The sequence below is a fragment of the Andrographis paniculata genome, unplaced genomic scaffold (assembly GCF_009805555.1).
Source record: "Andrographis paniculata isolate CXL003 unplaced genomic scaffold, ASM980555v1 Contig65END, whole genome shotgun sequence".
In the NCBI taxonomy this organism is placed as follows: domain Eukaryota; kingdom Viridiplantae; phylum Streptophyta; class Magnoliopsida; order Lamiales; family Acanthaceae; genus Andrographis; species Andrographis paniculata.
In genome coordinates, this window is record NW_026137601.1 from 1,043,945 (window position 1) to 1,057,121 (window position 13,177).

Sequence of the window (13,177 nt, forward strand, 5' to 3'; positions counted from 1 at the left end):
GTAAAGTAAATTATTTTTGTGATTTTGGAGGATGAAAGGTCAATCATTAACGAAGGAATCAGGGATTTTAGTTAGGGTTTCTTTTGCGCTGCGCCAGGAAGATTGAATTTGGGAGGGAGAATCTGAGTTTGGAATCCCAGCTGCTGATCTCCGTGCTTCTTCGATACCTGAGTTGCAGTGAAAGTTACTTGCAATCATGACAGAGGTACGGTAGAGATTCATCTATGTATGGTATTCTGTTTTCAGAAAATTTCTTTTATGGAGATGGCTCGTTAAATGTTGAATTCTAAGTTTCTATTGGTCATACACTGTGCATTGTAAAGATTTTCTAATATCCAATTTTGATAGGTTGAGCTAGAGACATTTGAATTAGTGTCCATTTCATTGGATTCAGAAGGAATCGAGCTTATAATCTAATGTTGTCCGGCTAATTAATATTTCAAATGAAAAATAAGTGATTTGCTTTAACTCTGTTCACTTTCTTTTACTCTTTGTCGCATTTTTTCATCAGAAATCTTCTCCAAAAAAAAAAAAAAAGCTCATCAAATGGTGTGTTTATTCGTGGGTTTGGGTTTTTTATAGTAAAAATTTGAAGTTGAATAGTTGTTTGATATGATATAAATAGATGGTAGACGTGATATTTTGAATATAAAATATATTTGTAGTATAATATCAAGAAAAGTAATTATTTGAATTGATATTTTGGAAGAAAAAAAAATGCGAATAATCAAAATTTGTGTTACAATCCACAAAAGAACACGTACTATTTTGAAAATATCAGAACACTTTTCCAAAACATGTGTATGTTCATTGATGATTGCACTCTATGGATTTAGGCTAATCGTTTTATTAGTTGTGAACTTTCGAAACCTTGTTAATTGATTGCCTTTCAGTTGTTGACCTGAATGTCTTATGCTGCCATTCTGTATTTGAAAATTGATAATATGCTAATAGGTTATGCTTCTTTTTTTCTTTATTTTTCAATCATATTTGGGAGAGAAGACTATATCTATCTATCGACTGATTGACTCAGGACAGACATTTCCATCCACTTCAGTTTTTGCTCCCTTTCCATGTTATACTGTTTTGTTGTGTGAGTAATCTCATTGTCTTTTCTGCTCTCCAGTACTGGGTTAGTCAGGGTAACAAGTGGTGTGACACCTGCAAAATTTATATATCCAACAATCCTGCCAGCATTAGAAATCATGAGCTTGGTCAGCGACACAAGGATAATGTTTCCAAGAGGCTTAATTCCATGCGAGAGGAGAAAGCTAAGAAAGAAAAAGAAGAAAAGCAAGCAGCCCGTGTCCTCGAACAGATAGAAGCAGTAAGTAATTGTATACTCAGAAAGCAATCAAACTAATGAATGGACTACATTAATCTAGGAAAGGGCCGCAGAAAAGGCAAGCGTAATATCTATTTTTGAAATGTTGATGACATTATTGATTCTCTTGGCACTCCGACTACACTTTTCATGCTGCCGAATGGACTTATCAGATATACTGGAAAATTTAGCATGTGTAGAAACGGTGTGAAAGACTTTCTTAACTTACTTACAAGATGCCTATATAACTGATGTTATTCTTCTTGTATCTCAAACTTCAAAAGATTTGGATGGTTCTAATATATATTACCTATTTGCTTCTATTCGATCTAATCTCTCCATAACTATGCTACTCTGTTGTATCACCACACTTGCTCAATTGTTTCAGAAAGCCAAGCGCAGTTATCAGAAGGATTTAGCAACTTTTCAAGAGGCAAGAGAGACTAACGCACAGGCGCTTGTTGCTGATGATGAATTTGCCATGCCTGGAGGTGATAAATTGCTTGTTTTTAACTTCAAATGAATTTTGGCTATTGTGCTCCCTGTTTTTATTTTCCTGTTGCATAATCATCGATTGGTTTCTCTACACAATCAATTTCTCATGTATAACCTTTCAATCTTTCTCTCCCCTGAGCTATGTATATATATTTATATATATTATAACATGCTAAAGTTATCATTCCCTTCCACAATTTAAATTTATATATATATTTCATGACTGACAGATTGGGAGCTTGACAGTGCATCAGGGTACTACTACTGCCAGATGAACAATGGTTACTATGATCCTAACTCCGGCTTTTATTATACAGATGCTTTAGGTATGCACATTTCTTTTTGAAAATAATCTTCTCTTAGATACTTTGCTAATAAAATGTCAATGCCATAGGCAAATGGGTGACACAAGAAGTGGCCCTTGCTTCATTTCAAAATTCTTCCATGTCTGCTCAGAAGAAGCCTAGTTTAGGGAAGCCACCGTCAGTATCCGAGAATAAACCAGGTGCTGATAGTAAAACTGCTTCAACTGCTCAAACTGGCCCTCCACCAGGGCGCGTGGTCTCCACACCACTCAACCCTACTAGATCTGTCAAGGGTGCTCCATCCTCAATTGCTGTTAAGAGAAAAAGACAAAATGAGAAGCCTAAAACCCTGTCTAAAGAGGAAGCTGATGCCCTTAAGGCTAGGGAAGCTGCCAGAAAAAGAGTCGAACAGAGAGAAAAGCCATTGCTTGGTCTTTATAAGCACTGATATGCACTTGCTTTGAGGAGATCTTTCATGCCTTTCCAAGATGTAAGTGTTAGGGAAAACAATTCTTGCACTACCTTACATAAAATTGTTTCTAGCAACATCATCTGATAGCTAAGATCATTCTCATAGATGAATTTCCCTGTCCAGCTGCTTATTACTGTATGCACATTATCTTTGTGCCGTATATCTGCTTGTCTGTTTTTGGGAGATCCCTAACATGAATTTGTCTGCCCTAAAAAACTTTTCTGATTTTCCATACATGTATAATGCAGGAAACCTGAAGCAGGGAATGAGCAATTGGACTCTGATCAGCTGGCACAACAATATCTACGCCTGCTTACTCAGCGCAAACATAATTGCAGAAAAAAAGCTTGAATGCAGTGTTTGTTTTCAAAACCCTAAACTGTGTATATTTTATAAGTATGTTATGATAAGAATACAACTTGGCATTGATTATTGAAATTTCCTTGAGGTGATTATACTTGACTATAATTGTTCATGAAACTTTTTGCAATATGTCATTAACATCTCTACTATTTCCCAATATAGAGTGCCGTCTGCAAATCATTTCCCATTTCTTGTTCTTCATAAAATCCATGACTCAGTCATCTGATTGGATTCCCCTAATTATCCTAACATGCATACATACATACATACTTATATATATATATACACATGTAGTCAAAGCAGGATCTCTGTGGGGGACAACGTTATCAATACTCAATTGACAAATTCTATTGTAGTTTCCTGTCAAGATGCTAAGGTGTTGGAGTCAGTCTTCCATTGCAGCTACAAGCAGGTACTCTCTTTTTTCTTCTAAAATCTCATCATCTCTGTCACTGTTCACACTACACTGCATTTACTCATGTGAGTCAATAAGTCAACATGAAATTAATTATTATCCACTCTTGTGACCACCCCCCACCTCTACTATGTCCTATTTTCTTCTTCTCAAGCATAACTGACTTTTAAAAGTTGCACAACTCTAAGAATCCTACTAATTGCAATTTAATACTGATTGTGATCCTTGTCTAACCAGACCCCCCTGATATTAATTTCCATTGAACACATAATATAGACTATAAGATGAGATGATGAAATTTTCTTCTTCCTTGTTGTAGGGCTTAGGGCTTTCTAAGTGTTCCTATGTCCATTTATTTTAATAAAAATTAGAAAAAAAAAATGTTGGGATGGTTGGATGGATGGATGATCAATTGTTAAGAATGAATCTATGGATTGAAGACTCCTGTTTCTTTGTTTTTCATTGTATTATTGAACATTTTATTTGGATTAAAAAGTAATTAAGTTGGGAAAGATTTATTACAGGTCATGAAAATCCACTTGATTTTAATATTATTTAAGTTGGATGCCTGTGCTAAACTGGTCAGCAATTTGGCCAATTTTATATCCAATCTTCTAATCAAATTTGTCAGATAACTCAACCCATGCCTCACTTCTTGACCAAAGAACTGTATACGTATATAACTTATTGAGATATATATTTTACATATATTTATTTATTCAATAACAACAACCTTATTTTAACTCTTGAGATTATATATTATTGACTTTATGACCTGCCACCATTAATCAATACAAGAATGAACTATTGATGAATCTTTCTCTGCTTTATTTTTCCCATGGGAAAAGTAACCAGCACAGAACAGCACAGCACAGCACCTGTGATTAAATGATTACACCCACCAACACCATTAAGCTGACAAAATTCTTCAATCTTTCCTCCCTCAAATTGAAATTGAATATTTAATTTCTATGCCCTCCAAAAGTGCCACAATTACAGACTGCTACAGGGGTTCCATTTGAATTCTTTACTTGAATTATGGGACATAACTGCAATTTCACTTTTGATCATACAGAGCTAATTTCAACTACTTGTCCCCTGCTAATCATGTTGCTGAGGAGAATTTTTGGATAAAGTTCAAATTTTTATTCAAACTCCCACAACTATTTATTAATTTAATAATAATAATCATAATAATAGGCCTCAACATATATATTTTATTGCATTCATTCGTGTAGAGAATTTGTATTTATATATAATTGGCTACTGACCATGGCCACCATAGTATTACGTTAACAAATTGAACTCTTCACTTATTAAAATACACTGTGCTTGGACATTTCTGCCACTGCCAAATAATAAAAATGTAATCGAAAGTGGAAAAAGACGAAATTAAACAGGATTGATTAACCAAAATCCATGTAATGATATTGTGTTAATGAATTAATTACCATCATCATCATCCTCGAGACATCGAACCTGTCGGGCCGGGCCCCCTGGAAATTTCCGGGCCCGTCGGATGAAATCCGAGACACCCCAACAAACCCTGCTTGTACGGCAACGAAGTCCTCTTCTTCATCTCTTCGGAAACCGCCCGGTTCACGGTGTAGTGCAATTCGTGGGCCGAAATCGGCGGCCCGCGCCGGCTCGACACCGAACCGGCGCTGTCCGTCGACCGGAAACTCGAGTTCCTGACGTCATCCTGCCGGCGCTTTTTCGACAGGAGCTGCTGCTTCTCCGTCGCCCGGCTTTCGGAAGCGCTCCGGAATAGTAACAGGTCTTTGATTTTCCATTTCTTGTACCAGAATGAGGAAGAAAATATTGAATTCGATGGAGGAGGAGGATGATGATGATTGTCGAATAACAGATCGGAAACCCTGTAAGGAGACAAGGATCTCGAGGGTTTGCTCCGGCCGGCGGCCGGGGGAGTTTTTGACGACGACGGCGGCGGCGCCGGTCGGGTGGTCCTGTCTCGGCCGCGGATGGAATTTGCTTGCCGAGATTTTTCCAGGGCGGCGGCGAAAGGGTCGAAATTGTCGGGGGATTTTTTCCGGCGAGGGGAGAATGCTTCCCGGAAGAGCCTGGTGGGTGATCTCGGCGATTTGGGGGAATCCAGGGCCCTGTTTTGTTCGTACTGGAATTTTGGCGGGGGTTTCAGTGGCCGGATTTTACCGCCGGAGAAGAGCTGGTCGGCCGGCAGGGAATGGGTCTCCAGCTGGCCGCTGAAATCGAAGGCGAAGTCATCGGAATCTTGAAATTCGTCGGCATCGTCGGCGGCGGCGGCGGCGGCGGCGGATTTGGGGGTTCCCGGTTTTTCTTCCCAGGTGAAGGGAACGCCGGCGGCGCCGCCGCGGCCGGGGCTGGTGGGAGCGCTGTAGAAGAAGCCGGCAAGGCGTTGCGGGCTCGACGGTGCGGTTAGGTACGGTGACGTGCAGTTACTACTGTCGAAGTTGAAGTCGACGGCGGGGGAGGGGAACATGACCTCCATTTCCATTGTACGGGACTGCAGGGACGCAACTGGAGAGAAAATTTGAAGTGTAAATGGGGGTCGTTATATAAATGCTGAGACTGGAAAGTGGGAGGAAAGAAAGACAGGGTGGACTTGTCTGGAGGTGTGGGGAGGGGCAGTCATTTTTTGTTGCTGGTCCTGGAGTTCAGGTCTTACATCAATCTGGACCGCCCACGTGTCTAGCCAGCAATGGATGGTGCAGATCATCTGGAGGAAGCATTCATTGATTTTGTCTGTGCTTTGTAACTCTGAATTTAATGTCGCTTTTTGTCACTTCTTAATTTTATCCATTTCATTTATTTTTTTTCCATTCTTAATTCGTATTTGACTTAATTAATGCATTATATAAATATTTTTTTAATTATTATCATTAAATTTAAACTGATCAAATATGGTAGTTAATAATCCAATCATTAAAAAAATAATTAAATTGAGGTCAGCCATGCACAGCTCCTAATGTGACACAGATAGTGAACAAAATGTCTACACATTTTTGTTAAGCTTCTGGAGTGACTAATATTAATTAAATAACTACAGCCAATCTTTATTATATATATTTATAAACAGGCACACAATTATATACATATTTCCAACTAAAGAATTAATGAAGATTTAAAAAAATAAAAAAAACTGCAATTCATCGAACAAATTTGGCTCTATGCATTCTACGCCTCCTCTCCCAAACGTGCTAAGTTTTGGATTGTACGGACACCATCGTTGACCGAGTCTTCGACAGAAGTTTGGGGTATTTTAAATATCTTGGATATAATTATATTTTATATGAAAAAAACACCTTGAAAATACAAAAAAAAAAAATAAATCTCTAATTATAATGAGTTTCATAGTCACGCACTCAAAATGAGTAGTCAATCCGCGATGGTCCGAGAACGGCGCCGGGTGGGCAGGGTTCGGGTTAGGGCAGTTTCCCGGACAAGAATGCGGAGAAGAGCGCCAGGGCCCGACCCGGCTGGTAACTTGGCACGAAATGGCCCGCTCCCCTAACCGTCACAAAACTAACATTTTCATATCCAACGGCATAACCTCCAACCTACATAGTACGAACATATATAATAGCCATCTCTCAAATAAAAATTATCTATTCATCCAACAACAACACGGCCGTGTCATTAATATCTAACTATCTATATATATAGAAAGAGTTAAGCCGTGTTGGTACCTCGCCGTCGTAGTACCACGGCCGCCACGGGGTCTTCACCGCCGCGCCCAGCTTCTTCACCGAGTACTTTGCCGACGTCACCGGCACTCTCCCGTCGGTATCCCCGCTACATAATGATCGACAATTGATTACAAATATTTTTTTTCTGTTATTCCTGTATATTTATATTTCACTTAAAATTTGTTATTATAGGTCACCTGTAAATCCAAACGCTTATGCCGCCAGCCATGAGCTCCTTGATGACGGGCAAGACTGTCTCCGGCTTGTCCGTCCACGCAACTATAAAGTAACTACACATGTTCCACGGCCCGGGCACCGTCCTGGTCACATTCGCGTGGAACGCCTTTTGCACTTCCGGTGTATTTAAGTAGGCATTGATGTAGTTGTCTGAGCACGGATCGAATGTACTTATCTACATAAAAGAAAAAAAGAAAAAAAAAAATTACTTCCTTCCTGTCCAAGACTAAACTTTTTATTTTTATAGATTTTGTAATATTAATTATTATATCAAAATTTATTACAAATAGAAAATGACAAAAATACTTTTACTAGTGTATTATAATACTAATATAATGATATTTGTATAAAAAATTATACGAATATAAGGTTATTTTTAATATTAAAAACAATAACACCAAATATAAATAGAAAGTTTAATTTTGGACGAAAATAGTATATCTGATTGAAGAATTTGTAGCATAGTTTTGAACGGAAATAGTATATCTGATTGAAGAATTTGTAGCAGGAGATTTGTATAAAGATGAATGAAATGCTACCGCGGGCGCGGTAGAGTTTGTGCCGCAAACGGGTGCGTATATGTCGTAAACGAACATTTCCCCAATCTCAATTCCGGCTTCGGTCATTGACTTCTCGCATTGTTTAGACATGGATGCCTTGGTCGAAAAGTTGCAATTTTTAAGGATCGCGCCGTGGCTCTCGTCGGATATGATAGCATGTGACCAAAAATAGTCGTACATGCCGCTAAATAGGTCATGGTAGTCGACGTAGGCGTTCCCAATCTATGTATAAAATTAAAGGGGATAGATTTGAAATTCGAAAGAGCGTCGAATCAAAATAATTAAGAAAAAAAAAACTAGTAGGACGGGGAACCGACCACGATCCCTTTGAGGTTGACAACGGCATAATTGGCGAGACGATTGTTCTCGAGAATGAGTTGTGCGAGCTGAGGAACGTAGTGACCGGCGTAGCTCTCGCCGGCTATATAAAAGTCCCGAGCTTTGTACTCGGGAAATCTTTCGAGCCAATTGCGGAGAAATACAAAAGTATCGGCGGCGGTCCGCCCGTCGCCGGTGGTGTAGTCCGATGACGTGTTAGAGTACGAGAATCCGACGCCGGCCGGCGACTCAAGGAAGAGCATATTTGCCACTGTACATAGTTTTCTGGCTCAGTTCTGCCCTGAAAAGACAATAATTATCTCTCTCTCTCCCTCTCCCTCTCTCTCACTCTAATAGTCTAATTATCTATATATATATATATATGTATGTATGTATATTGTGTCCTAAGCTAATCTCACCTGTGTTCCAGGCATGTTCATTTTGCCACAGGGTTTTCCCATCAGGGTTGACCCTGAAAGGCCCCAACTCCATCAGGGCTCCAATTCCGACAGAAGAGCAACCAGGCCCTGACAGACAAACAACGTTTGACAATTAATTGATAGTTATTGACAGTTAACTGATTTGATTAACATATTTGATTAACTTAATATATTAGCGATTTTTACTGGAGTGTGTTTGTTTAAGAAATTCTGCAAAAAATTTACTATTAATCCAAAAAAATTTTCTCAAAAAATCAATTTTACGTTCCTATCAATTTTCTCAAATCTAACTCCTTTATATATCATATCATATCAATTATTTCAATTCAAAATTTTTACTATTCAAAATCCAAACCTCCAACAAAAACACCGTTAAAAGACCTCCAACAAACACACCGTTAAAAGTATTTAATAAAGTTAAGGAATCTACTTTAAATTCCTGGAAAGTAAAATGGAATCAAATGAGGGCCTGATCGAGATTGTATCATATTCATACCTCCAGTGAGCCAGAGGACAAGAGGATCCCTGGAAGCATTTTGGGATTCAGTAAACCAGTAAAAGAGGGCCCTGCCTGCCTCAGGATCAACGGTCACATATCCTGAGTACTGACAGAAACTAACCGCCGGCTGTCCTGGCAACTTCCAGATCCTGTCGGCTTCTTTCTCCCCGCCGGCGGCTGCCGCCGGGAAATCTTCTTTATCCCGAGTGCCCTGATTTTCCGGCGCGGTTGCTCTCCGACCGGTGATCAGATCGTCGAGAGGATCCTGGCGGTAACTATGAGCCCATGACGACGACAACAGCGCTGCCAGAAGCAGGAATGGAAGGAATATTCCGGCGGCCGGCTTCATGTTTGGCGTTGAAAGTTAAGAATGAATGTAAGGAAGTGTTTTGGCTAATTATAGTGAGCACAGCACATTATTGACAAATATATATATATATATATATACAACACGTTACACATACTACAATTGATCCCATCAAACAAAGTATAAAAGACTACACATGTAAACACCCTGTGTTCTATTTTATATATTATCTTATATGTTTTTATGCGTAGAGCCGATCAACACTCTAAACATTCACATATATATTCTTCATCCATTCGAAAAAATTATGTAGATCTTATTAGACACCAAAATTAAGAAATAATGATATTTGAATATTAAAATAAAATATAAAAAATAAAGTACCTATATATATTAAAAAATTGATAAAAAAATATAATAGAGTAAATTAAAATAACAGTGACAAATTACTTATTATTTGTTAAAGTGAAAATAATAAAATTATATGTGAATAAAAATATTTAATATAAATATATATATAGACATGCGTGTGCATACAAAATGTGTGTAATAAATAGGAAAATTAGAAATTGAACATGGGAGACATCAGGAAGTTTAGCTTAGTCCTATTCTAAGTATGGTATATTAGCATTGTTATTGGAGGTTTTGAAAAGACAATATGAGATATAGCAAACATGATTTGGCTATGCCACACGGACAGACGAAGGCCGGCTGCAGGCCGTTTTCGGAATATAGTTAAATAGTTTTGCGATTGATTGTTTGTTTGTTCTATTTTTTTATTTGATTTTTATTTTTAATTAAAGTTACACGTAATGCTTTGCTAAAAAAATGATGTTATTTTATTTTTTTAAAAAAAAAAAAAAAAAAAGAAGAAGAAAGAAATGAACATTGTATATATTAAAACAAAAGGTTTGAGTAATAGGCTTCTTCTGACGGCAAAGTCGTGTTTCTTATCGAAAAAGTTTGGGACGTAACAAAGAACGCTTTTACCTTATTTTAACATATGGATAATCATCGTATAAATATCCTTGTCCGAATAATAACAGGTAAGAGTGTTTGATGCGATTGCATACATCAATTATTTTCACCCTTAAAATCAAACAACAAATATCCCAAGTGTTTGTGATCATGTAAATTAAAAGATTGATTTCTCAATATCCAATCCAACGGCATTCATCTCGATCCAACGGTCAAGATTCAATTTTGCCCCGGCGGGAGCTTTCCTAATAAGAAGGATGAGAAGAAGGTGAGTGCACGCGCCGGCTGGTAGCTCGGCACAAAGTGCCCGGAGCCTCTCACCGTCACAAACGTCACATTTTGATACTCGACAGCATAGCCTCCCACCTATGTACATTTGATCGAATAAAATTTTGAATTTAAATAATATTTAATATAATATTTTAAATAAATTTTGATATATATATATTTTTAAAAAAAATAAAAAATAAGTATTTGATTCAATAATACCTCGCCCTCCGAATACCATGGGTACCATGGAGTCTTCACAAGCCCCCCGAGTTTGGTGACGGAGTACCTCGTCGTTGTAACAGGAATAATACCGTCGGTATCGCCACTAATGCATATATATATATATATATACAGAAACCTCAAGTTCAAAATTCTAAGGTTATGTAACCCTATATCGAATAAATTTTTTGTACATATTTCTCGATAACTTTTTTCACCTGTAGATCCAAACTCGAAGGCCGCTAGCCATTAGATCCTTGATGACCGGCAACACGGTGTCGGGTTGATCTGTCCAATCCGAAAGTATTTCATAACTAAAATGAGAAACAAGAAACATATGTTAGTATGATCAAAAAGTTCTATAATGTTCGATGAGCAAGAACTGGAAAGTTCTATAGGAAAATCTTACTTGCAGGACTCCCAATCGCCGGGGATTCCGGTTAAGTTAGCATGAAGAGCCTTCTGCACTTCCCGCGAGTTCAAATAGAAGGACACATACTCGTCCGAGCACGGATCGTAGTTTGAAATCTGCCATGGATATATATATATGTATGAGACATACTGGTTATAGTGTATTGTTTGTCTTGTCTCTATATCATGTCTCTATATCATGTGTTATTAATTTATGTGTATGCACGAATTAATGATTGTAGGCGTACCAGGGATCCGGTGGCATTATCGCCGCACCACGGCGCATAAACGTCGTAAATGAATATGTCGCCCATCTCGACATCCGCCTTATCGAGGAGTTTATCACAGGAGTCTGAACGATTGACACTCGATGAAGAAAAATCACAGTTGGCGAAGATACCATGGTGTGTCTCGTCTGATATGAGCGCGCTGGTCCAGAAATGCTCGTACGTGCCGGTCCACCTATCTGTGTAGTCGATGTATGCGTTCCCAATCTAACCATTCGGTACACATTCATGATGAAAAAAAAAACAGAGATGTAATGAACAAAGAGGCGGCTTCGAACTTACCGTGATTCCTTTGAGGTTTACGACGCTTTCGTTTGGGAGCTTGTTGTTTTGCAGGATCAGATGAGCAAGCTGTGGCACGTAATGGCCGGCATAGCTTTCGCCGGCTAGAAAAAAGTCGCGGGTTTTGTACTCCGGGAACCTCTCGAGCCAGTTGATCAAGAATGTGTAGGAATCAGCTGCGGTCTGTTTGTCGCCGGTAACGTAGTCTGATGACCTGTTTGAGTATGAGAATCCTACACCGGCCGGCGACTCCAGGAAGATCACATTTGCCACTGTATGAAGTTCCGGGGCCAGAATTTGAAATACGTTAGCAAAAACATCCTAGGATCGAAGAAAACTTAAGTGCGAAGACTCACCGTTGTTCCACGCATACTCGTTGTGCCACAGTGTTTTGGTATCCGGATTCACTCGAAATGGCCCGAGCTCTGTCATTGCTCCATTCCCGAACGAAGAGCACCCGGGCCCTGCAGCAACGCAATCTCATGTTAGATATTCGATACAGATTAATTAAACTTGAACGAGAATACGGATAGAAGTAAAAAACAATGTTACCTCCATTGAGCCATAGAACGAGAGGCTTGTCGACAGAGTCTTTAGCCTCGGCGAAGTAATAGAACAGCGCCCGTCCAGCTGTAGGATCGACGGTGACATACCCCGAGTACTGCCTGAAATCGACAGACGGCTGTCCGGGCAATCCGAGGATCTTGTCAGCTTCCTTGAGGCCATCCTGAGGATACTTGTAGACAAGCGAAACATCGGTTAGAACATCCTCAGCAGAACTATGACCTGATCTTCTCAGTCTTGGCGACTTCAGCAGTTTCGTGAACGAATCATCGTGTCTTCTCCCGGCTGCATGGGCTGCAAGTGCCAGAAAGGCGAAGAACAACAGCGCCGGTTGGTTCATCTCTTCGACGGCGCTATGGTTTCTTCGATTGCTGCCGGTTAATATATATATAGGCCAGACAATGGAGATATGCTGCAGCATTGTTGTGTTCGTTGCTGTTGGATTTAGTTGTTGGAGCTGATAGGAATTTGCCATTGCTGAGTAGACAAGGAGAATTTGTTGTGTCTGCGTAGAGCCAAGTCTGGAGAGTACTCCAAAGTGTTTATTGGCCTGCTGTAAAATATGCCTGAAAAGAAATGCATTAGACACAAACAAAGACGTGAATATCCAAATTTGCTTACATATGATTTAACATATGTAGCCGAAATCAATCAATCCATCAATCAATTAATTAATTGATCCACTTCTGACAATGACCTAATAACAACAAATAATCAAACACATGAGCAACCTGCTATGCTTCAA

The 13,177-nt window shown here is 39.0% G+C and overlaps 3 protein-coding genes across 3 annotated transcripts; 1 reads left to right on the forward strand and 2 right to left on the reverse strand.

The window, feature by feature from the left end:
• Positions 1-39: 39 nt before the first annotated feature.
• On the forward strand, positions 40-3,136 carry LOC127261957 (zinc finger protein ZOP1). Its single transcript, XM_051290399.1, has 6 exons — positions 40-205; positions 1,127-1,327; positions 1,713-1,815; positions 2,050-2,145; positions 2,214-2,614; positions 2,845-3,136. The coding sequence occupies exons 1-5, from the start codon at positions 197-199 to the stop codon at positions 2,570-2,572; spliced, it is 768 nt and encodes a 255-aa protein (XP_051146356.1). The 5' UTR covers positions 40-196; the 3' UTR covers positions 2,573-2,614; positions 2,845-3,136.
• Positions 3,137-4,656: 1,520 nt separating this feature from the next.
• On the reverse strand, positions 4,657-5,950 carry LOC127262001 (uncharacterized). Its single transcript, XM_051290460.1, has one exon. It carries the CDS (start codon positions 5,866-5,868, stop codon positions 4,834-4,836), a length of 1,035 nt encoding a protein of 344 aa, XP_051146417.1. The 5' UTR covers positions 5,869-5,950; the 3' UTR covers positions 4,657-4,833.
• Positions 5,951-6,493: 543 nt separating this feature from the next.
• Positions 6,494-13,065, reverse strand: LOC127262351 (uncharacterized). Its single transcript, XM_051291001.1, has 15 exons — positions 12,421-13,065; positions 12,225-12,332; positions 11,869-12,140; positions 11,548-11,793; positions 11,298-11,416; positions 11,107-11,202; positions 10,889-10,994; positions 10,625-10,765; positions 9,112-9,457; positions 8,595-8,702; positions 8,175-8,446; positions 7,837-8,079; positions 7,258-7,472; positions 7,061-7,166; positions 6,494-6,931 (listed from the first exon to the last, which is right to left on the reverse strand). Exons 1-15 carry the CDS (start codon positions 12,905-12,907, stop codon positions 6,797-6,799), a joined length of 3,000 nt encoding a protein of 999 aa, XP_051146958.1. The 5' UTR covers positions 12,908-13,065; the 3' UTR covers positions 6,494-6,796.
• Between the last annotated feature and the right edge of the window lie 112 nt (positions 13,066-13,177).

Excerpts from the sequence above, each read along its gene's own strand:
- LOC127261957 (XM_051290399.1), top strand. Across the intron at positions 1,816-2,049 it reads TGAATTTGCCATGCCTGGAG|ATTGGGAGCTTGACAGTGCA; the intron begins GTGATAAATTGC and ends CATGACTGACAG. Across the intron at positions 2,146-2,213 it reads TTATTATACAGATGCTTTAG|GCAAATGGGTGACACAAGAA; the intron begins GTATGCACATTT and ends TCAATGCCATAG.
- LOC127262351 (XM_051291001.1), bottom strand. The coding sequence starts at position 12,907 with ATGGCAAATTCCTATCAGCTCCAACAACTAAATCCAACAGCAACGAAC. Across the intron at positions 11,794-11,868 it reads TAAACCTCAAAGGAATCACG|ATTGGGAACGCATACATCGA; the intron begins GTAAGTTCGAAG and ends CCGAATGGTTAG. Across the intron at positions 8,703-9,111 it reads TGTCCTCTGGCTCACTGGAG|GGCCTGGTTGCTCTTCTGTC; the intron begins GTATGAATATGA and ends TTTGTCTGTCAG.
- LOC127262001 (XM_051290460.1), bottom strand. The coding sequence starts at position 5,868 with ATGGAAATGGAGGTCATGTTCCCCTCCCCCGCCGTCGACTTCAACTTC.